The 24,693-nt window shown below is 41.3% G+C and overlaps 1 protein-coding gene across 7 annotated transcripts; it reads left to right on the forward strand.

Moving 5' to 3' along the window:
- The first annotated feature begins 1,002 nt into the window (after nucleotides 1-1,002).
- Nucleotides 1,003-24,082, forward strand: c2cd5 (C2 calcium dependent domain containing 5). 7 transcript variants are annotated; one of them, XM_071500431.1, is made up of 32 exons: nucleotides 1,003-1,334; nucleotides 1,815-1,923; nucleotides 2,090-2,176; nucleotides 2,319-2,490; nucleotides 2,581-2,676; nucleotides 3,109-3,264; nucleotides 3,380-3,617; nucleotides 6,276-6,436; nucleotides 7,617-7,841; nucleotides 8,314-8,402; nucleotides 10,542-10,650; nucleotides 12,388-12,441; nucleotides 14,311-14,425; nucleotides 14,590-14,688; nucleotides 14,813-14,924; nucleotides 15,056-15,135; nucleotides 15,520-15,706; nucleotides 15,791-15,955; nucleotides 16,600-16,644; nucleotides 17,188-17,328; nucleotides 17,416-17,479; nucleotides 17,616-17,677; nucleotides 17,860-17,958; nucleotides 18,116-18,205; nucleotides 18,292-18,370; nucleotides 18,817-18,909; nucleotides 19,005-19,073; nucleotides 19,495-19,527; nucleotides 19,869-19,940; nucleotides 21,175-21,368; nucleotides 21,480-21,626; nucleotides 22,122-24,082. In XM_071500431.1, exons 2-32 carry the CDS (start codon nucleotides 1,834-1,836, stop codon nucleotides 22,242-22,244), a joined length of 3,546 nt encoding a protein of 1,181 aa, XP_071356532.1. In that variant the 5' UTR covers nucleotides 1,003-1,334; nucleotides 1,815-1,833; the 3' UTR covers nucleotides 22,245-24,082. The 7 variants fall into 7 exon arrangements, with proteins under 7 accessions (XP_071356532.1, XP_071356523.1, XP_071356540.1 ...); XM_071500422.1 differs by lacking the exon at nucleotides 12,388-12,441 and having other exon boundaries at nucleotides 1,004-1,334; nucleotides 19,839-19,970; XM_071500439.1 differs by lacking the exons at nucleotides 12,388-12,441; nucleotides 16,600-16,644 and having other exon boundaries at nucleotides 1,004-1,334; nucleotides 19,839-19,970.
- The last annotated feature ends 611 nt before the right edge of the window (nucleotides 24,083-24,693 follow it).

The following is a 24,693-nucleotide window of genomic DNA, read 5'->3' on the forward strand; positions in this document are numbered from 1 at the left end:
GTTTTTGGCTGGGTTGTGCAGTTTATAACAAACTCTGAAGATAACTAGAGCATTTGTTGGAGACTATTTTAAGCCACAGACTTAGCGCACAAGTGAATCTTTATGGCAGAAGGAGAGGTAATTTGAGATCAACTCAAATTAAACTACAGTGGCCATGAATATCAAATGAAGGAATGTGTCAGCCAGTGCGATAGTGTGGTTCACTCCAGTGTTTTTAATAATTTCTTTGGCCAAAACAGTCATAACTGTAATAGGATCACTTCTAGCTTTGGTGTTTTCATGAGGGATTTTTTTTTTTAAAAAAACCTTATGGTAAAAACTCAAAACCCTCTTGTATCCAATCTGATACTTGTCTTCCAACCCCTGGTGGATACCTTTATCACTACAACAATTCAAACACAGTACATGGGACAATCCAAGTTGGCCACCTTCAGTTAGCTCCCAACTCACTGGATCAAGGTAAAGAAAATTTTTACGATTTTCCAGTAACATTTTCTTTGAAATTTTTAGTAATATTCTAACATGAACACTTAATCTGTTGAAGCAAGTTATAATTACTTAATTTTTTGCATTTTAGTATGTAGTAAAATCGTGTATAACATTTCGAAAAACCTATATGCAAATAATTTTTTGTAATTTTCTTTTTTCAAATTTTGTGAAAGGGCCAAATAAAGGTTCCAGATTCAAGACATCAGAATTTTCTGTCCATTATTTCTGGGGTCAGGCATTACAGGGTTAATGTTGCGCATGTCCCAGACGAACCCTAATGCTGCTGCCTTTACGTACTATCGGAGACAGGTCAATTTTTTAAATGCGTAGATAAGATAAGAAAAAAATATACTTTCGCTTCTTGATTATTATTGATTATTATGTGTATATTTTCAAATAGTCACAGTGAGGGTATTTATTAAATGGTGTATTTTGTTTTTTTTTCCGTAACTGGTTGAAGAACAGTGCGACGTTTATTAGAAAGCACGAGTTTACGAGGTTTCGTGAAAGCAGCGCACACTAACCCATGAAACTCATTCACTGTAGGCTGCATCCTTATCAAGCTAGCCGCTGGTATTACTCGCTAAGCGGCTGCGTGTGTAATGAATTAGTAAGTCGGTCGTAACATCACCTGTACAGCAGTAACGGGCAGCATTTATCCTCAGTATCAAGTGTTGAATGTTTCTAACCCAGAGGACACTTTCCTGACTAGTGTAGGGGGAACTCACGTCCCGTGTTATGGGAGAGACACGGAGGTCAGACGAGCGGTGGGTTGTCAACAATAATGTTCGAGTAAATCGAGCCTGCCGCCGCTTTGACAGCTGTCTGTTGATACTGTAACACCGGTAAGGACGACGCTGTTTGCATTGGTAATAGCAAGATAATATTATTGTTACATAGGTGGTTGCTTTGCAGTATGATTGTAAAAACATGGCCGATCAGGTAGAGCTGAGGAGATTGTGTCTGCAATGCAGTTAACTTAAGTGGCTTTTCTTGCTAGCCTTGCTTTGCTAACATAATCTGGCTAACTGACAGTTGCCGTCGTGTTCATAAACTGCAGGTCGACAGATAGCTTTGAACCGACTTGATAAGCTATTAAAAGGTAAGCTGGAAGCGCTGGGTGTCAGTTTAGCTGAGAGAAGCTAGCTTTTTAGCCTGGGGAAGGGGCTCTCCACACTGACAAAAACATATGCCCATGTGTGAAGAGCAGCCCCACTCTTCAGTCTTCACCATTGTTAGTGACAGCAGTGGGTGCCATTTGAAAAGCCTTTGCTACATTATATATACATAGTGTTGTGTTGATTTTTTTTTTTTTTTGTTCTCAGATCGACTTAAATTTGAATCATGCCTGGGAAACTGAAGGCCAAAATAGTGGCAGGGCGCCACTTGCCTGTGATGGACCGAGCAAGTGATCTAACTGATGCTTTTGTGGAGGTGAGTGAAGGTGTTTATACAGCAAGTCTTGTTTTATTTAATGAAAACATTTACATCTGTAACGGCATGTACTTTACATTTGTTTTCGATATGGTTGGTACATCATCATTACTCTAAACAATTAATGATACAGCTAAATGACGTGTCTTGTGCCTTCATTTCACAGGTAAAGTTTGGAAACACAACCTTCAAAACAGATGTCTGCCCCAAATCCCTCAATCCGCAGTGGAACTCAGAGTGGTTCAAATTTGAGGTAAAGTCTCTGTAAGCTTCTCTTTAAATAGTGGTGGTAATATTTCAATGCATCTCACAATGTGGATGAATTTCTAATATGTGTTTAACTTTTATTTCTGTTCCCCTTTCTCTCCTTTCCCTCTCCTTCTCTTGCTGTATAGGTTGATGATGAGGACTTGCAGGACGAACCACTGCAGATCACAGTGTTGGACCACGATACATACAGTGCTAATGATGCCATAGGGAAGGTTTACATTGACATTGACCCACTGCTGTGCAGTGAGGCTGCCTCTGTCATCTCTGGCTGGTTTCCCATCTATGATACAATCCATGGTACGGCTGTAAACTAATCTAACCATGATAATCGTAGCATTTATGTTTATTTCTTATTATAATATCTGTCTGTTTACTATTTGCTGTCAGGTATACGAGGCGAGATCAATGTCCTCGTCAAAGTGGAGCTCTTCAATGATTTGAACCGCTTCCGACAGTCGTCCTGTGGGGTTAAGTTCTTCTGCAGTACGTCTGACTTAAACTCTGGTTCACAGCTGTTTTTTTTTTTTTTTTTTTTTTTACAAAGACATCATAAGACACAACTAGTTTGCATAAAATGTAGATTAACAGCACATAGGTCAGTTACCTATAAAGAAATGCATAAAAGATGTTTAATTAGAAGATGTTATAATTTTGATGTTTTAGGCATTAAGTTGATGCTCTTCTTATGTCTTATAATGAGTGCACCAACAGAAAAGGAGGTCATTTTTAAGATTAAACAAAATTACAAGCTGCATCAGTGCCAGCAATGTATGTGTAAACAAGGAACTGTCTATTAAAAATGTGTTATTGAAAAGGAATAATAGCTGAAGAGAAGGACAGAAAGAGGTTAGAACTTTTTTCCATTTGATTTGAAATCCTTTCACTCTGTGATCTTTGTCAAATTGTGAATGACAGCCACGTCCATTCCACGGTGCTACCGGGCAGCGATGGTGCATGGGTTTGTGGAGGAACTTGTGGTGAATGAAGATCCAGAGTACCAGTGGATCGACCGTATTAGAACTCCTCGGGCCTCCAATGAGGCTCGCCAGAGGCTCATCTCTCTTATGTCTGGTAAGAATATTCACGGTCATCCTCTTTTCATGTTGATAAGGAGGAATTTGCCCCCCCCCCCCAACCCAGTCCCTTCTTCTCTTGGTAATGTGGCTTTGTGTTTTCCCCCATTTAGGAGAGCTACAAAGGAAAATAGGGCTTAAGGTACTGGAGATGGGCGGGAATGCAGTGGTGGGGTACTTGCAGTGCTTTGACCTGGAGGGAGAGTCGGGCCTGGTGGTCAGGGCTATAGGTACCGCCTGCACACTGGACAAAATCAGTTCTGGAAGCGCTCCCGGCACCAACACACATGTGCACCCTAACACAGCACCTGCTTCCAATGCCTGCAATTCCCCATCTAAGGATGGAAAGGAGTGAGTATGAACCAACAACACGAGCATGGACCCAGCCTCTTTTTATGTGCAAGTGTCACTGTGAATCTAGTTTGTGAGAATGGAGAAAGATGATCGGTGTGTGCATGAGAGGGAGTGGACGAAATTTACTGTGTGTTAGTCTGTGTATCGTCTCGCAGTTACTCCTGTGTGTGTCTCAGTATCTTTTGATTCCCCTTTGTAGTTTGTGTGTCTATTGTGTCACATGTATTGCATCATGAAACTAACAGCACATGACAACCTGAGACACACACATGTACAGTACACACACGGCCATCCTCAACCCCCCTCCTCCCTTGTCTGCTCTTTTAGACCGCTCTTGCATGGCTTTCTGCTCTGCCTCTGCATGTTCTAGTGCTGCGTCTTTTAGTGAGTATCTAGCACACATGTGTTCTGCTTAGCTTCTAACAGTGTTCCTTCACTTTGTTCTGCTGTCCTCACCCTGGCTATTTTTGTGGTTAGTTTGTGATTTCATCCAGTTACTGTAAGCTTAACTACAGTTGAGTGCATGTGTGCGTATTATTTGCATTTATATCGTATATCTGTGGTCCAGTGTGTGAGAGATTGTGTGTATCAGGGATGTAAACATCATTTGGTGGTGACTTTGATTCTGTAACGGCTCTCCTACATGATCTGTTTGAATTTAACGAGAGGACAATTTTTGGTAATGACAGGAAATTATTTACAAAATCATGGGTCCAGCTGATGAGTCAGAAGAAAGATGGCACGTTTGATTATTAAATGTGACTGCATCTTCCTTTTCCTCTGTCTCTTTCTCCCTCCCCTTGTTAACTGTTATTATGGGGATATTTGCCAGTGTGACTGCAGGGCTCAAAGAAAGTCTTTTTATACATGATGCCATTTTTATCAGTGCTTTTATCGTACGTTGACAGCATTCAGTACTGATAGGCTTTAAGAAAAATATACAATAACACAAATTCACCAGCCAATTTTTGATGTTTTTTTTAAACAATCACACATCTCCCATCCAGTAAATATACTTTTCCCTTACTTAATGATTTACTTTACGCATATTTAATTTAATAAGAAAGATTTAACAAGAAATGCAGTAGATTATGCAATGACTATTTTATTGTCATTTTATCTGCATTTATTTATTTTATTATTTTATCTGCAACTTTTTATGCTGCAGTCTCGGCCAGGTCTCCCTTGCAAAAGAGGTTTCTGACCTCAGTGAGACTTACTGGCTCAGTAAAAGTTAGATAAAAAAAGAAGAAAATATTAAATAAATAATTAAAGGTCAGAAAGTAAGGACGCATGCCTATCACAAGCTCTCAAAGCCCAAAATAAGGTCTTCTGTTCACTTTTTATGTCCAAACCCAAAGATTAGACATATAAAACATATAAAACAGAGAAAAGCAGAAGATTGGAACACATTGAGTAACGTAAACAAACAAATGTTGGGCAGTTTTGCTTGGTTTTTGACTTAAACAATTAATCCATTATCAAAACTGTTGCTGTTTTTATGTTGGTGTACATGTATGTGCCTGTTTGTTTGCATCCTTGTTGTGTATGTCTGTGTGCAACTGAGATCTTTAGCTGAGAGCTATGCATGAATTTCCTGCTGCTTTCTCATGGCTTTAAATGAAATAACAGGGGCAAAGAGAGGGCGTAAAAGCAAGCCCTCTTTTTTTTCTGTTCTTTTCCTTTTTTGTCTCCTTTTTCACTCTATTGCAATGTTGTCGTGTTGGTTGTTGTGTGAGTCTCTTTCTTCCTCTCTTGGCTCTCTGGCTACATTCGGATTGGGACGTTTTTCACTGCTTGTGTCCAAAATCGGTCCTCCGTCTTCCTCTCTCTCTGCGTGCTGATTGGCCCAGGTCTCCCCTTGCCCACGGATGCCGCTCCACCCACAACAGTCCAGTGCATTCGGCCTGCAGCTCCCAGAGACTGTCCCAGAACTTCTCTGTCTCTGTTCCCACACTCATCTTTACTGGTACGCAGAGCCAGGAAAGGAAATAGATACAGGAGACAGAGAGGAAGTTTGACATACAAAGAGAAGTAGGTGGTGATGTTTATATAGAACCAGCAAAGTGAATATACACCTCCTGGAGTCTGGATAGTTTGTCGGGCTTGTGGTAGCAGTGAAACCATGGTACAGACAGAGGCATAGGACAAAGACAGAAAGCAGACCCTTACACTCAGCCTAAACGTTTAAACTAGCTTAAAATCCCTCCACCTGTTTAGTTTTTTGCAAGAATAGGGGATGGGGCATCAGTTTCCCAGCTTTAACGTGTGTTTGCAATAAAAAGTGTTTAAGCTGTGGCTTTAGCCTTGAGGAAGGGCCTGTGATCTCTGAACAGTCATCTGACCTTTGCTACACTCTACTGGGACACATGCTTCAGCTCCTTATCCTCTGTTGAATCTGACCTTTTTATGTTTTGCTGTGTTGCGTGTTTCTTTGTTTTTTCTTTGCTTTCCATGCTTGCTTTTTTGTTCCCCGGCCATCTGTAGCACCTCACACACACACCTCACCCAGAGGAAACAAATCACACATTAAAAGTCAACGCTGACCCACTCCCATATATGCACACACAGAAGCCCAGAGGGTGAGGTGGTGACTGATGTGGGTGTGTGTGTGTGTGTGTGTGTGTGTGTGTGTGTGTCATGTTCTCCTGGCAGGCCGGTATTTGCTGAGGACCTGCCCTCGTTCTCAGGCCCGCCTACCCCTTTCAGAGCCCTTCCCACCTCCTCCTCCTCTCCTCCCCCCTTCTCTCCCTCCAAGCCATGCAGCCGCCAGTCCTCATCATCAGACACAGACCTCAGTTTGACGCCCAAGACGGGTAAGAACACTTGGCCCCGTCCCACCCTTCCCATTGTCATCCCTCTCTTCTCCTTCACCTCATTGTGGTGCTACTCCAGTGGTGGTTTTTGAATTTATGTTGATTTTTTTTGTCTTTTCTTTTTACATTTTTCATAGTTAAGTTTAACATTTATCTATTGTAAATAGTATTGTAAATATTTATTTTGCTGTGTCCCATCCTCCCCCTTGTCCTCAGCGGCCTGGTGTGTCCTCCTGCTTCACAGTATTGAAAAAGGGAACTCTAGACAGTTAGTAGTGTGTATAAGACATAAGTGTAATAATGTGAGGACACACCAGATCTCTGTATTAGTTCTGTTCCCTTGTTGTTGTGGTCTTTAATTGAAGCACTGTGTCTCATGAGGGGCTGTTGTTGATCTAAGGTCACGTCTTCATTAACAGCCATTATGGTTATTCATTGAGGACAAGGTAAGTTTAGTCAAACTCACCCATAAGGACAAATTGAGCACAATTTAACACTGTTTAGCAGAAATACCACACAGCCTGAAGAACCTCTTTACCATAGCTCCTCCCCTGACACTTCAGGAGGGGACCAGCAGCCCATCTCCTTTCTCCTTGTTTCCACTCCTCTACTTTTCTTTTTCTTGTATTTTCTTCTCTGTCATCATCTATTTCTCTCATTTTTCTTCTCCCTCTCATTGTTCCTCTGTCCTCCATTTCTTCTCTAACTCACAGTTTCATTTGTGTTAACTTGCCTACCTGCATACTTTGCTTTGGAGATGCACTGATTCAACTTTTACTCCCCCCGATACTAATTTTGAAAGCTCAGCTCACAGTGTATGCTGATAACAAGTAGTGATTCGGTCTCTTTAACCCAAATTGAAAATATGTTTATCTCACTTAGAAGAACTGACAAGAAAAGCCCAATTTTAATGACACAGAAAGTATATTTAATGTGGATCAGTCATGTCATGTTTGATACCTAAACCACTAAATAAGGTCAGTATCAACGCTGATACTAATCCAGCGTATTAGATTGAGGCATTCCTTTGTTACGCTTGTGTCCACTTTTTCCTTATCACATCCTTTTACCCCTTCTTTGATTTTGGTGCTTCTGCCTACTCTCCTCATTTCTCTGCCTGTCCATTCTCAATATATCTGTTTTTCTCTGTGCACGCTCCATGTGTTTCTCTGCTGGATAGAGGAGCCCCAGCCAGTGAGATGCAGGCCTGGGATCTTCCTCTGCCCCAGCTCCCCCACCCTCTCCACAGACAATCTGTCCCTTCCTCGTTCTGGCTCAGTTGGCCGTGGTCATGGCACTGCCCCCAGAGCCACCACCCCACCCCCTCCCTCCTCCATCCGCTCAGACTCTGCCTTGCTGAGAAAGAGCGTGTCCTTCACTGAGGACCTGCTGCTGGCAGCCTCCGGTATAGTAGGACTGCTGTGTGTCATCAAGTAACAGTACCTTGTAACAGTGTAGCGTTGGCATCTCTCCTGTGGAGCGAGGTCAACAGCAGGATTTTTCACACCCAACTCAACATGCATGGTGTAACTGCCCAGAGTCCATTGTGAAAAAACACTGACTGATTCTCCTACCCCAGCATGTGGTTTGATGTGCTTTTTTAGGTGTCCTCAGTCCTTACCCCAGGTCCAGTATTTATGTCTGAGCTAGAAAAAGAAAAGGTTTACAGTATGCTACTTTTAGGATGAGGACGGTGCAGGTTGATTTACTCATCTCAGCCTAAGGTGATGTGCGCAGTTCCAGCTATTGCTTTCACTTGTTTTGTCATAACATACAATTTAATGATCAACTGCCACTTTGAGTGGCTTTCTAGTCCTTTGATTTGTGTGTTGAAGGTGACAAAACTTGACTAAAGCCACACTCTCCTTTGTGGTCAGGAATGGGCAGTGGAGGCAGCGCCGGGAAGGAGGCAGGGCCTCTGAAGACCCTTCTCAGACAACAGACCCAGACAGCTCTGGAACAGAGGGTACGGTGACATACTCATATGTTCATACATGTATTTACCAACTCACTACACATGTCGACATTTGAGAACTCCACTGCAGTAAAAGCTTACAGTGTCACTGAAGTTCACTTGGCGTTTTATTTCGGCCTGGGTTGACTAGCCTAATAAAATGCAGAAGAAACAAATAAATCAACAATGTTATAAATATACAGTATAATACAGCTGATGCTTTGACATGCACTTTGCCTCCCAGCCTCAGATGTCTGCACACAGGGCACTCACAGCTTTTTTGTGAAAGATTACTAATGTACACTGGTGAGGTGTTAAGCGTTCAATGGTGAGTGGGTCTGTGTAAGAGCAAGTAATGTTCCCTTTCTTTGTCCTCTTGACCACTTGTGCTACTCAGGGAACGTCCTCCTCTGGGTTATTGTTAAACGCCAGGGTATGTCCCATCAGAGTGACTTTCTCTCTCTCTCTCTCTCTACCTTTTCCCTGACACCCTGAGGAGCTGATGGCCACCACCCAGTCTGAATCAACTCCTAACCCATCCCTCCTCTGCTGTTTGTAGATCTCAGAGAGGCAGGCTGGGTTGAGCAACATGGCATCTTTGTGTGCCCTTGTGATTGCTTGGCACCCACCGCACTCTTTAAAAAGATTCACAGACACGTTGGGTGGAAGGCGGGAGGCTAGGAGTTGTGTTCCCTTCATGGTTGAAGGGGCGTGTGACTGTGCGTGTGTGTGCGCCCTCTGGATACTCATGTTGAACACCTCCCTCCTTTCTGACTTCCTTTCCTGAGTCTGATTTTGATTTCCTGTGTCAACAATGGGAATGAGCACGCTCACCTCATCACCTCATTCTTGCCTCCTTGCTCCGAGTGGGAGGAGCTGTCAGTTAAATTAGTAGCTCTATCTACCTTCCTGGAGTACTGGACAAGAAAGCAACTAATGGTAGTAAAAGCCATCCATCACATATACCTGCATGATTGGTCATCACGACATCCCTCCGGTTTTCTGCAAAGGTGGTCATCAATTCAAATTCGAGTGAACACTGAAATGCTAACAAGGCAGTCCAAGTATTTCTAGTTCCTCTTGTGAGTGAGTGCATGGATTTACATCACATTATTTGACTGGAGGCAGAGCATGTAAAACAGAGTCTTGATCCTCAGCCAGGACCTAGTGTGTCTATGTTTGTTTGTGTGTGTGTGTGTGTGTGTGTGTGTGTGTGTGTGTGTGTGTGTGTGTGTGTGTGTGTGTGTGTGTGTGTGTGTGCGCGTGTGTGCGTGTGTGCGCGCGCGCGTGTGTGCGCGCGTGTGTGCCCTTCACTTTCAGATCCAAACCTAATAAATGCATTTATATAGATTTGAAAGGATTGAATGAATCACTAATTCAGTGACGAAAAAAAAATCCAAGTTTTCTCAATCACTTCCAGATCTATTTGAAATGCTCTTAAGTCTACAAGTGTAGACTGGAATGGAGCAAGTGGGGAATCTTTGGGGGTAAACCTTGCATGGGGGCACACCATCACACTCACTCCTTACTGCATGTTTGCATATTTCTTAACACTGCTATCACCCAAGTCTACACACGTCAGTTAAGATAAAATACATAATGTTTGGCACTTTAGAAACACAGGCATATTTACTCAGACAATTTCTGCAGTACACACAGAGAGACCACAAAATCTAAAGTCTCATTGCCAGTTTTGACTATTTTTTGAAGATTTTTATTTTTGCCTGTAGCCACTGTTAAAAGATTTGATTTTTTTTGTTTTAAGTGTAACTATTTATAAAGGGTCACTGAAAAACTTGGGGTGATATGTACAAAAATGTTCTACGAATTAAATGTTTTTGTATTATCTATTTAATTTAAAATCAAATTTACGTTATTTAATTTAAATGGTCGTTTGTAGGTCTTGTACCTTTTTAAAGAAATATCAGAATATATATATTTAAATGCATTACTAAAGGTAGCCAAAACAGTACATTTGAACTTGGACAATGGGATATTATAGACATGAAGTCATGAAAAATACAATTACATATAATGGAATGTTTTAATCACGGTGCATTCACTAAATATTATCAGTACAAATACACAGGAAAAGTGCAGAGTGTGTTTCCCTCTACTCTGAGTAATCAAGCTGGTTTTTTTTAACTGCAGGAGTTTCCCTTCTTCACATTGACGTCTTTCCCGCCTGCTTTTCTGGTCCATGTCGGTGGAGTGGTCAGCGCTCGCTCTGTCAAACTACTGGACCGTATACACAACCCTGGTGAGTTCAGCGCACACAAACACACAATGTCCTAATGTAGCTCGTCCATTGTCCTGTGAAACGATATGAGCGAGCTCCTCCATCGATCTACAGTATTGTGTGAGTGTCTGGTCTTGTTGCAAGTGGCTGTTAGTTAATGCTGCCCATTATCCTCTTGTGTTGAACGGTTTTGCTTTGTATGGTCCTAGTCCCAGTCTGTTTGACTGTGTAGAGAAAGTATGTTGAAAGACTCAAGTTATGTAAAGCAGGTGAAAGCTGTTCCTGGTCACATTAATAGGCTGCAGCATTGTAGCATTTTGATGGAAATAAAGTTGGGATAGGCTATCATCATCTGTGTCAAACAATTTTATGGATAGGGGCAACTTTCACCTCGCTTTCACCTGGCTGTCTGTGTGTGTATGTGACTGTATGTGTGTGTGTATGCTCTGGTCGCTTTGTCGTTGTGTGCTGTGGTGCTGCCCCCCTGGAGATGAGGTGCAGTAAGAGTGCATGGCTCCAGTTTGTTGCCTGCTGCTTCTGTTGTGTGATGTCATTGGCTGCAGGTGGCGCTATGGTGAGGCACTGTGGTGTTTTCTACGCCTCTGCTCTGCTGCCTTATGTTTTTTAATAGGCTTCTAATCTGTTTTCGTGGATTATGTATACTCTTAAAATGAGAGTTATATTGATGACAATCAGATATTAGCTCACCAGGGGAGTACCAGCCTACTGAAGATGTTTGATATCAAGATGTTGATATAAGTCCACTTAGCAGCCGTATTGATTTTGCCCTTCGGTTGGTGTAACAGTCTTTGACTAATCTGAATCAAGGACATCTGAGAATATAGGGGAGTGCTGATGAATGTTGGCTGGGTTAGGATAAGCAGGGCTCTTTTCAGAGGTGGACAGGGAAACCAAAAATTATTTTACTAAACAATCTGCTGAAAAGTTTCGACATGCAATGATTAAACCCAGATTATTGTCTGAACTAGTGAAAACAATATAGGTTTCCCTGATTCAAATTGCAAGGTTGTGGATGGAAACCATTCTGAAGAGAGCCCTGTTCACTGTTGCTATGCCTTGACTATATCAACTAAAGATCAAAATTAAAGGTGTCCTGTGGAGTTTTTGACCATAAGTAGCAGTATAAATCAGTGTTTTTACAAGTGGGGCCCTGTTTTGTTTGTACTATGCATGTGGACACATGTATAAGCGAGCATATGGATGATGTGATGTATGCTCTGCCAATGGGTTCTCTCTATTCCACCGACAATTATTGGCAGTAGCGTGCAACAATTTGAAATATTGATACTGTAAATATTATTTGCAAATGTTTCATGACGAAGGTTTGTTAGCACAACAATACACGAAAATGCATCTTTGTGAGAAGCTCTGAATATAAACACAAGATCTGTTTACAAACAAACTCCACGGGGCCCCTTTTAGAGAGTATACTAGAGTTAGACTGCTACTGCATGCTCCTTTTTTGTATTATATAGCTTCTCCTTAAATCTCTTTAAAATTTTGGCTAGGTCTGTAGCTTTTTCTCATCTATCTTCTTCTCTTTCCCTGGTCAGTTTTCTTCTTTTCAGATTGTTTTAGTAGGCCTGAATTTAGTTTGTCTTTGCATAGTGACTGTGAAGTGCTGTCTGTCATTGTGTAGTGACTGTGGAGTGCTGCTGTTGTGCTGTGCTTGTTTGTTAGACTGTCTCTTCTTTTCTTTTTCTCTCTTTTCTGTACTAACGGTGTGTTCTGGCCCAGCCTTGGGTAACACGCGCTCATACAAACTGCTAGACTGGAATAGTGTCACTGCAGGTATTTCCCCCCTTTTACTGCTCTCACCCACAGAAGTGATGGCAGCTCAGTGAAGTTAAACCTTTGTCCTCTTTAAATGCACATAACACATTTGACTTGCAAATTTCGTTGGTACGATGGTGCGCAATGACAATGAAGGTTTTCTATTCTATTCTATTCTGTTCTGTTCTAACCAACATAGACCAGTTTAATAAGGCAAAAACAAATTTACCATTAGCCTGATAGTGCATTGCTAAAAAGTGATGAATTCAGTGAGCTGCCATTCTCCTCTCTCAAATGTGTGTGAGTGTGTGCTGAGCTGAGTTGAGCATGCGCTGTGTCCCCACCCCAACCCATCCAGCCTGCCGCCCCCACCCCCCACCCCCACCCAGCTCATCCTACTGCACAGAAGAGCTGCAGCTCTTCCCTAACGTTGTTCCCAGCGCTGTTTCTAACGCTTCCTGAATTGTGGTCAAACCTGTCTAGACCAGAGGAGGTTTAGGAGGTTTACGCTGTGAGAAAGAGCCACTGACTGGGCATGTGCATCCCTAACTCACTGGGCCGTATTCATATTGAGAGGGAGAGAGAGAGAAGGAGGGATGGATGGATGGATGGAAGGCAGGTTGATTGGATGGGTGGCAGTTGAGGAAAATTAAAAATGGATTTGGGATGTATGATGGGGATGGAAGGAAAGAGGTGAGCTTGGGGAATGACGGACGCATTAAAGGTGTAACTTACTCTTAAAAACTAGACTAGATTTGATGGATTCTGGTGAATGAATATGGCCCCTCTCTGCCCATGAGCGTGCACATGGTCATGAGCGTGCACGTTTGTGAGCCTGTGCCTGTGTGACATGCTGCTTCTGATTTAAAGGAACCCACCTTGTGGGCCTGATGCCTGACCATCAGTCATTATTCTTCATCTTTTCAGTTTGACCTTCCATTCTGTGTCCCTTCATTTATTCCTCTCCTGTCTCACCTAGCAGCCGCGTTTCTCTCTCTTTCTGGGGCTCCGTCAGCATGTGGCCCTCCCAGGGAGTCATTGGGTGCAGCTCAATACTCTAATGCAGCTTCCTTCATGTGTTCAGTGATCCAGAACTACCAAATGAGTGATATTAAACTCAACAACCTGCAGCAATTAGGCTCTTCTGAACAAAGTTAATAAAACAGAGGTGGTATTGGAACAAAGCCTCATGAGACTATTGAAACACACCCATGGTTTAGCCTAAGTATGATGAAGGCTCAATCCCTTTGAATTCAAAACCTTTGTCACCAGGTTAGGAAACATTTTTCACACATAATTACTCTATTACCAGCCAGCAAGATTTTCATTCAATACCACCACAGCCAAAACATACCCAGTGGCAGGTGGTTGTATTCCTCCCCTGTGTCCTTTCTGTTAGTGCGGCTGACTGAAAGGAGACAGACAAGAGAGAGACAATAAGTATTTAGACAATCTGCTCTTAAGGAATGTCACACACAACTAACCTAAGCATTGACTTTGCCTTCATCATCATACTCAAACTCTCATAAATCATTCTAATTGTCACTTTGTTTTACAGAATGATAGTTGGTTTTGGCTTGCTTTGATATACCATTTAACCCATAAATCATTAGAAAATACAATCTGTACTGTTTGCTGTCTGTTTATGGTCTGGTAAGTCAAAGCATTCATATTAGATACCAGATTAGAAACAGATTCGTCCAGTTTCCTGTTTGTGTGTTTGAACTCATCAAGGCAGTCTTTTTTTTTTTTTTTTTTTTTTTTAAACAGTTGGTTAAGTTCAGTGTTGAGATAGATTTAAGTGTTCAGTGAGGTTTTGATAGATTATTCATCAAATTTAGAAATGATTTTTGAAAGCCTTTTGATTCAGAGTTTTGTGTTTTGCAGATGAGCCGGAGACTCGCGATGCCTGGTGGGAGGAGATTCGCCAGGAGATCAAATCTCATGCCAAAGCTCTTGGTTGCCATGCTGTTGTTGGGTACAGCGAGAGCACGAGCATCTGGTATGTACAGTATTAATAAATACATACATTGAAAAATACCACCATTTATCCTTTTCCACTGCATTTCTGTAACCAATTTGCTATTTGTCTTTAACACACAAGGTTTCATGTCTTGTTCTCACCCTTTATTTGTCTCTTGATCTCTGCACATCCTCTCAACACAGTGAGGAGGTGTGTATCCTGTCAGCATCAGGCACAGCAGCCATCCTGAATCCTCGATACATGCGTGAAGGCTGCCTAGATATCGGAAGCACCGATCACAGGTTGTTTTTGTCTGTATCTCTTTGAAATAATGTGACGTGAATTCTTGTATGTGTACAGCATACATCAGTACAGCTTGGATTGAGTTATGGAGGCTGATACCAGATGGTGTGTGTTGTTCACCAGGTTTGAGGAGCCATCTCCCCCAAGCTGTGGTTTCTGTCACATCCCATATGATGAGCTCAACATGCCGTTTCCCGCCCAGCTCACGTACTGTTACCACTGCAGACGACAAAAGGTCTCAAATATATTTCTTTGCTGAAATTGAGACAATGCTAAATATACTGTATCTTTGGTTTTCTAGAATATGAATGCAAGTTGGTGAAAAAAAAAAAAAAGAATTATTACAATCGTTATGTGTTTTTCAAGGTTCCTGATGTGCTGTTCACAACAATCGACATGCCACCAGAAGCAGCTGTCACAGGGAAAGGCTGCCTTATCCAGGCCAGGTAAAACACCTCAAAGTTAAATGGCCTCAAACCCTTTTAAAATGACTCCTAACTCACATAAAGTCAAATCACACTTTCCTATTCCTTTTATGCCAAGTGCTTTGCTTCACATATAAACAATAGAAGAGATCATAAAAAAATTAAGCTCTAATTTGAAACACAGATATATCAAATAAAGCTAACATTATTTATACAGTATGATAATACAAGTAAGATTTAGTGTAGTGAACTGTAATGCAAAGGGAATATTTAAAAGACTCAGGATTGTTGATTATCTTATGATATTCTCCAGTGGCAGCATGTAAGCTGAACACCAAACTTTCAAAAACATGCATCAAAGACATTGATCAAAGCGAGTTAAAGCCAGTGTTTCTTGTCTCCTAGACTGTGTCGTCTGAAGAAGAAAGCCCAGGGTGAAGTGAATGCGACGGCCATCTCCAACCTGCTGCCTTTTATGGAGTACGAGCTGCACACTCAGCTGATGAACAAACTGAAGTTGCGGAGCATGAACGCTCTGTTTGGCCTGCACATACAGATCAGTGTTGGAGAGAACATGCTGCTGGGTCTGGCTGTATGTACATTTTAGGTTGACAGCTTTATCAGCCATACACATGTTTTCTGCAGTACGGTCCTGAAAATGTGTCTGTCTGTTCAGTCTGCTACAGGAGTGTACCTGACAGCACTGCCGTCACCAGGGGGTATTCAGATTGCAGGGAAGACTCCTGGTGACCTGAGCAATGAGCACCACATCCTCACCATCCAGAAAAGGATCAACGACACCATAGCCAAGAACAAAGAGCTTTATCAAATAAACCCTCCGGTGAGACACACAACACATGTATTGTGGGATAAAGTCTGCAAATTCTCCTTATTATGGTGGGTTTTCACTACAAACTGGGTCTCTACAATGCTTCATCTCAACATTGCAGTGGCCAGGGTTGTAATTTGGGAAAGTATGACTCCTTCTAGCCCACAAACCATGACGTAGTCAGTGTAAAACCTTTTTGACACAAAAATAGATAAAAAGCTTTGGGAGCCTGTTTCAACTAAAACATTTTGTGGTGTTGTTCAGATGTGTTAGAAACTTAGCATTTACTCTGATAATACTTGTAATATCATTAATTTACCTGCTTGTTATGTCAGCAAGTGGGGTGCTCAATAGAAACTAATTTTAACTAAATGTATTTTTTGCCCTTGGATGATAGATGAGTAATATCCACAGTTTATGGCCATTAAATACTTTAATTTATGCACATACAGTGTTAAATCAAGGTTTTATTCTACAAAATAAACATATTGATTCTTTTACACAAGCAGATACATTCCATGGTGAAATGTTTCCATTATTTTGGATATAATTCTCTCTGTTCCAGTGTTAAAGTCATGTAATCATACATTATATATTCTCTGTTCTTTGTGGATCATGATAAACTTACCCCTCTTGTCTCTCTCTGGTCATTAAAGAAATTATTTGCCCTGGACCCTGAGGTGTTCGGCGGCCTAAACATGGTACTGAGCACGCCAACTTTTTGCTGTGAGACACAGCAAAGCATGACAAATATTTCACTCTATTAATCGCAATACTACACCACCTTTACCATAACTGTGTAACAGCTCTTAACTGGGGATGTTTGGGAGCAGGACGATGTGTAATCCACCCAAGTCACCTCACAAGGGCAAACCACTGTAGATTCATTGTATCTATGTTAATGTGTTTGTATATCCTGCCCATTCACTCTCCCACCTGTGTTTTCTTTATGCTGTGTGTGTGTGTGTGTGTGTGTGTGTGTGTGTGTGTGTGTGTGTGTGTGTGTGTACCACTCCTTACTCCTCCAGATTCATACTGAAATTAACACAAGCCATGTATGTGTGAGTAATGGTGCAGCTGACTGTGTACTTGAGTGAGTGTGAGCATGTAGTGTGTTATTAACATAGTCCTTCCACTAGCTGTACAGTCTGGACAGATGTGAGATGCAGAAGTGGGCTGCTATGGTGGTCTGGTTTTCACCTTGACATCCCACCTGCTGAGGCCTCGTGTCCCTTTGCTCGCAGGAACTGACAGAGGAAGTGGTGGGTTCTCCGATTCCTGAGCCGAGGCAACGCTCCAGACTCTTGCGCTCCCACTCAGAGAGCTCAGATGAACTTTCAGAACTGGACCTCTCCCATGGCAAGAAGGATGCCTTCGTCCTGGAGGTGTGTATCTATAACAATGAATTACATATTTATATGCACCTTTTTTTTCCAACATACAAGAGTAACTGTTTGCTGTCATCTCCATAGATTGATGACACTGATGCTGTGGAAGACATCCACTCCCTTCTCACTGATGCCCCTCCCCCCACAGGTATGTGCCATCCACCTTCTCTGCAACAGTTAAAGCACGTCACTGCACGTGCTTAGTCATTTATCTCCCGATTGGGTCAAGGCTCCAACAAATGTTGTTATTTCTCTGCTTCATCATCCCTGTTTCACATCTCCAGGTTTCTACAGCTGCAACACTGAGCTCATGCCTGGGATTTACAACTGGACTTCAGGAGTGCAGGTCACACTTCACAGTATTGCTTCCTTCACAAATTTCATCATCACCAAAATCTAATTTGAAAGAATTATTATATTCAAAGGCCTTTTTCATGCACGTACAGTGTGCATTTGTGGACACATTTACGTTTCCAATTTAGGAAACTGGTTACTTTATGTGATGTGTTCTGTGTTCTTGTCTTACAGATGTTTACATCAGTGAGGGTCTTTAGGTTGATTAATGCCAATCTTACTAACCAAGGCTTGAACAAGATCTTCACTGACCTATGTGAAAATCTGCTAAAAGTAAGGAACCCTTATTGATCAATAAGTAATTACACCATGTGTGGTGCTATGCTGATCCTTTGTAAGTGACTTTATTGTGTATAGTGTATTAATTTACTTGCAGTGATTGTGTTTTGAATGAGGAGTTACAATCTACAATTCATTATGTTTGTTTCAGAGTTTTTACTTCAAGTTGCGCTCTATGATCCCCTGCTGCCTTTGTCATCTCAACTTCACTGTAGCAGTGCCAGAAGAAGAACTCATACAGGTGAGAAGTCACAGACCACCACTCATGTGTGAGAACAGAACAAATAGTAAGATTTACTTCCATACCCCTCTCTGTCTCCCTCCCAGGTCGCGGTGACAGCAGTTGCTATGACGTTTGACAAGGACCAGACTCAGGAGAGGCCAGCAGACAAGCCTGCTACCAAAGGTCTGTTCCAGTGTATAAATATTAATATATATCCAATGTGTCTGGAACAAGAAGTAAATTGAAGGTTGGATATAGTGTGTTTTCCTTGTTTCTTGTCAAATTGATGATGTTAAAATATTAAAATATAGCATAATTAACCAAGCCGTCTACTTTATCTTAGGACAATTTTAAAGCTATATGTCTAAGTGGAGCTGCTACTTGATCCTGTAGTCATGCAGTAACTGAGCCAAGATGGCTAATCTCAGTATTCACCAAACCTTGAAACTGCACCCATGATCATAAAAAGCATCAAGTGTTTGTACTAGAAGTAGCCAAGTAAGAAAACCAGAGCAATCTTTTTAAGGCTATGCTACTCTAAACAGTGTCACCCATTAAGGAGTATCCCCTATGTTGTATTGTGTGCTTGAAATTAAAGCACCTGTTTGATTGCATGTGTATCCATTCAGGATGCATTGAGACTGAAGAGCAGCTGCAGTTTCCCTTGGAGTTGTGTGCAGACTCGTCATCAGGCAACACTCAGCCATCATCCAAAATCTCAGGTAGCCTTTAACAATTTTTCTTAATTGCTTCCTGGCCTCCTCCTCTGCCCTGCTTCACTAACAGGCATTGCCCATCTCCTCCACTAACACTTCAGGTACAGTCTCTTTACTCACCCCAGCTGCAAAACTCTGCCAAAATCAGCTGGTTATGGTTCGTTCAGCAGGTAAATAAACAGTGATGTGGCGTAGCCCAGTGTGTTCAGTTTTGCTGTGAACTTAGATGACAGTGTGATGTTTTCTAGATGACAAGTCACGCTCCTAAAGCATTATGGTTTACCCTACTTTCATATGAAATGAACACAGTATCAAGTACAGCAAATACATAATATAGGTGGAGCATTTTGACGTACAGAATATTTAGCAGAATCTTTTGATTTGGGACGGTAGTTAAAGCTTAAAAAAAAAAAACTCTTGCTTGGTTTGTCTTGTGACAAGGTGTAATTGATCCTGAGCTCTCCTTGGTTTCTGTCAAGTGCAAAGGTAGACTTTGACGTGTGTGTGTTTGTGTGTGTTTGTGTGTGTTTGTGTGTGTTTGTGTGTGTTTGTGTGTGTTTGTGTGTGTGTGTGTGTGTGTGTGTGAGACAGGTGTCCCAGAGAGTACTAACGTCTCACCCAGAGGTAAGCCCCCATCATCCACCATGTCCCTCTACCCCACCTCCCTGCTACCAAAACTACTACACTGCCCTGTTTTTGACTTTTCATCCTTTTGTCTCGGACAGAGTTATCCTGCACCGCTCCCAAACCTCATCCACTTTTGTTCTTTTCTGTTCTTCTGTTCGTTTTTTGTGTCCTGTTTTGTTTGTTTTTTGTTTTTTTTTCTCTCTCTCTTGTTGTTATTGTTGTTGTTGCGTTTGTGTATGTTTGGCTGTGGCGTGAATGTGCGTGCGTGTGTGTGTGTGTTTGTGTGTGTGTGTATGTGTTCTCTCCAGCTGCCTCCGTTGATTACGGTTCCTTTGCAGACAGATGCAGCACCTGGCTAGAGCTGCTTAGGCTGAAAGCTCACACCATAAGACGAGGATCAGTTAAGACAAGTAGGAGGACACAGTCTCTAGCACACTCTGGTGATCATACCCACAAATACAGAACACAGTTTCACAAGCAATCCCACACACCCACACTCACACACAAGCTTGCATACACTCACTCACCCCTCCATGCATGCCGCTGGGGGGCGGAGCATCGTAAATCAAGCACCAGCTTTTTAGCTAGAGTGTGAACGTTGAAGCCCCGCCCCTCAGAGGGATCCACAATCAACAGCTCGGCTTTGAAATGCTTGTAGCAAAGAACAGGGAGGTTTTGTTTTTTTTTTGTTTGTCTGTTTTTTTTTTTTTTTACACTTTGCGTGCAGCCTTTTTTCCTCATGCACTTACCTAGATCTGTGATGGTTGAATTTTGTTCAGCTATTTGATGACAATTGCTGATAGTGCTCTGCACTTGCATTCCTGAACTTGCTTAAGCGGAGAAAACACTACATGATTTAAAAAATGTAAAAAATGCTAAAACATCTGATGTCTGAATCCTACAAGTTTGAACACACAAAATGTGCTTAAGATCATGGTGGGGGACAATGCCTTTCTGCAAGAACTGGTATAATTTTCAGTCCTGTGCATAGTAAGTGAACTACAGACTAATGTGTGGCTCGGAAGGTTCCTGGTTTGATGGTTGTAAGCCACATCAGGTAAATTTGCAGTAAGACGACGGAGCATCTTTCACACTCTGGCTCATATACACGTGCCCAGCTGAGCTAATAGCTGTCTCTGTCCGTCTCCATTTCTTTCACAAATGCACCCAGATACAAATATTCTCTCATGTACTTCACTGTCCTTCAAATACTGTATTCACACACGTCAACTTACACAGCTGTGCCCAGGTCTGTCTGTCTGTCTGCAGACACTGTGTAACGGTCTTGTCTGTTTGCCTCAACTGCATGACATGCATGGCAGCGTGTGCATTCCAAGTGATTGTCTTTGCACCTCACCACTGCATGTACAGTCACACATGTATCTAACACACACAGACAACTGATTTACTCACATATAAGTGCACACACACGTGATACTCCTGCTGTACAAATGCTAAAAGGGTTGCATTTTTGCATGCACATTCCACATTCACATTTCTTTCTGCTTCAGAGTTCATATCTGCTTTTAATTTTTTCACAACTTTTGAGTATTTTCTGGTATCTCCATTTCCTTTTGTCCTTTCCTCCCTACCCTCCTCTTGTCTCCCCTTCTGGACCTTCCTCTGCTCTCTCTGTACCTGCAGTCTCATCTTTGGAGCGCTGCAGTCCACTGCCTGAGGGACGTTCCCGCTCACTGCGCTCCAACCGCTCATTTGGAGGTAGTTCAGTCACTGTGGTGAAGATGACGCCGCTCTCTTTCCTTCCTGGGACACGCATCATTAAATACCTCGGGATAATCAACATGTTTTTCATCAGAGAGACAACATCATTACGGGAGGTATGAGCAACATGACCACAGTAGGTCACAGTGTATTTTCAACCCAGTATCAATTTGTGCAAAATGTAGACATACCTGTACACATGAAACATGTGTTTTTGTCCCCTGCAGGAAGGTGGTGTTAGTGGCTTCCTGCATTCATTTATAGCAGAAGTGTTTGCGATGGTTCGAGCTCATGTAGCAGCCCTGGGTGGCAATGCAGTAGTGTCCTACAGCATGAAAGAATGTGTGTTAATGGAAAATCCAAACAAGAACCAGGTACGCTCAAACACTCATGCACAATATAAACACACACAATTTAAGTATTCAGCAGTTAATCTGCATTTCTACTTAAAAGCATTGTTATTATTATTATTATTATTATTTATTTTTCAAACTTAGGGCTTGAAAGTGCATTATAAGAAACAATGTTAAAAACAAATTAGAACTTGTTACATTAAGACAATAACATCCTGAGAAAGTATGAAGAAATAAGATCATGGAGATTTAATTGGTTTAATTGTGGCACATTTAGCATGCCAGCATTAAGCAACCTAATTGAAGGATGTGAAGGTGCTAGACCACTTTTGGCTTTAAAAACAAGTAAAAGAATTTCAAATACATTTATCCTCAAGGTTACAGGTAGCCAATACAATGAAGCTAACACTGGTGTAATATGCTCTCTTCTCCTAGCTTGCAGCCGACCAATGTTTTTTTTGTTGTTTTTTTGTCCTTAGTGTCCTTGTGTTTTAATGTCATCTACTCCTCCTCCAGGCTCAATGTCTCATCAATGTGAGTGGTGATGCCGTCATCTGTGTCAAGGAAACAGACCAGGAGCCCATGCCCTCAACAACAAACACTGGACAGACTTGTAGTGGAGTGGATGGGTCTACATGACAGTGAAACACAGAGACTTACTGTCAACAGGGCACACAATCTGAGTGAACACACTCTCTGAGTCTCTAGCCGTCCAAGCATGAGTCATTTATGTCTGCCTTAAAACTCTGTAAACGATCCAAAGGTGTGCACACAGGTAATAAAGAGCAAGTACTCACACACTCTCTCAAAAACATGAAGTCTATATTAATATAGGACTGCAGGATGTTTCTATTTATGTTTTTCTATGTTTAAAGGCCGAATTTGTGCACAATATACACAATGGTAGCTCCTTGAAAATTAAGTAATCTGAGAGTATTTTGGTTAAAACAGCAGCCACAGGACCCCTCTGCATTTAACCTATACCTATACATTAAAGCTGTCCATATTGGGGTCACCCACAGCTACAGTATATTTGCCATCCCTTTGTGCTTGGGCACAATTGACACATGAGGCAGCTATGACTAATTTGTCCTTCCACAGATCACAGGAGTCATTAAATAGCCATTTCCAAAAGGGACACAGTTGTATACCATCAAATGATTAAAATGCAATCAGATTCTCCCTCAGTGTTAGGCTCTGTTTTGAGTAACGTGCAGATTAAAGGCCTGTCAGTCCATTTCAGAGTTGATGGATAAAGGCTGTGTCAGGCAAGGCAGGTATTTAAATGTCAACCTATCTTTCTCAAAATAGAAAATTCTGCCTAGAATATGAATTTTAAAGCTAAAATCCAAACAACTGAAGTAAACCTGTGATGCCATTTTTTATAAGTATGTAATAGTTAATTGGTGTCCAGTTTTAATGTCTAAAATTGTTTTGTCTAAATTAGATTTTGTATTGATTTTGTTGATGGATAAGCATCCTAATTACTGTCACAGTATTGCTCACTTGCAGTATCCTATAGATAATCAAATGTCTTGGGAAGTGTCAAATAATGATGCCACAGATTACAGCCTTGTTTTTATTTCCAGTAGTGACTCAAGTTACACACATCTATAACAAACAGGCGACGATTACAGGTATCATATGCACATATTTTTGTAGGGCGAGAATTTTCCTTTTTACGACAGCCATTATTATGTATTCCAGTTACTATTTTATAAATTAAAACTATTTTTTTTATTGCTTAATTGCAAAATAGTAAAAACTAGTGGGATAATGTGTATGCCTTTTTATTCACTTACATGTGGGCTGGGGAAGGGTGTAATGTCAGATGGGTATAAATGGAACAGACATCCAGTCTTAGTTGTATATTATTGCCCTTTGGGGTCTAACAGGGATATTTCATAGGATAAAGACTTTGAAATCCTTTTGATTGAATTACATATTTACCAGTGTGTGTTGAGGCAACTATCACTTGCAGCTCTAGGATCAGTTCCTCTTCTTGATGTGTCTTGCTGTCGGTGTCAAATGTCACACCCCTTTGCCAAGCCTCATCACTGTTGTTTTGGCATTCATGTTCTGAATAATAGTCCTGCTACTGATCTATCTCTATCTTCGTGTCCAATGCTGGAAAAGAAAGCATCTTCCGGTGTAGGTGCCACCTGAAAATAAACTGTGTAAATGTTCTCTAAAATCAGATTTTAGTATTTTTGTAACATAAAATTTATGAAACCTATCATTTTGCTTGTGCAATGAATTCCTGATGTTTTGACTCACTGTGTCAGAGAATTAGTGGTACTTTAATCTGTTTGTGTGATCAGCAGTTTGTGATCAGTTTCTTATATTTGTGTCTGAAACTTGAATGTACATACTTAGATGCTTTTGCTTCCTGACTAGCAGCATGCAGGCCACTTTTTATTGCCATGAATCTGTATGCTTGCCATGTAAGTCATGCACAATAAACTCAGTCAAACCAAGGTGCATCTGTTTGTCATCATTGATGTAAGTCTGCATGAAAAGCTGTGAACACCCATTTTTTTCTTGATAGACCATGTTCACATTTTTATTTTGTTTGTTTGTTTGTTTGTTTTGTTTAATCTGTTGATTGTTTAAAAATCAATCAATAATCTGTTTACTCTATATTGTCAGAAATGAGCCAAAATCACAATATCCCAGAAGTCATGGCGATGCGTCACTTAAGTTACTTAAACCCAGGGTATGAAATGGGAAAACAGCAAATTCTCACATTTATCAAACTTTTTTGTTTATTTGATTAATAGGTTAACATTTTGGTCAACATGGTAAAGTGTTAATGTAAATGTGTTTTGAAGCAGCACTTGAAGATAAAGGGCACAATCATATCGTAGTTGTGGACCCGTTACATTCTTCTGGGTCAATTTTGACAATTTTTCCATTAAGTAAATTTTTTTTTTTCCAACATTAATTAAGGATCCATAACTTTCAGTGATAGTTATTTGTTGTTGTTTTGCGGCGTTTAATAACACACGAAAAAAAATGACACCCCATATCCTTTCCATCCGATGCACCGTGAACGCAGCACGACGGTGAAAACAAACTGTAGCGACAT

Source organism: Trachinotus anak, unplaced genomic scaffold (assembly GCF_046630095.1).
Source record: "Trachinotus anak isolate AG129_WGS33_773 ecotype Australia unplaced genomic scaffold, CSIRO_AGI_Tana_v1 ptg000002l, whole genome shotgun sequence".
NCBI lineage: Eukaryota > Metazoa > Chordata > Actinopteri > Carangiformes > Carangidae > Trachinotus > Trachinotus anak.

What these genes read in the sequence shown, in the direction of transcription:
- c2cd5 (XM_071500422.1), top strand. Translation starts at nt 1,834, where the DNA reads ATGCCTGGGAAACTGAAGGCCAAAATAGTGGCAGGGCGCCACTTGCCT. An exon ending in TTTATCAAATAAACCCTCCG is followed by an intron (nt 15,956 to 16,599) that starts GTGAGACACACA and finishes TGGTCATTAAAG; the next exon opens with AAATTATTTGCCCTGGACCC. An exon ending in AGACAACATCATTACGGGAG is followed by an intron (nt 21,369 to 21,479) that starts GTATGAGCAACA and finishes TGTCCCCTGCAG; the next exon opens with GAAGGTGGTGTTAGTGGCTT.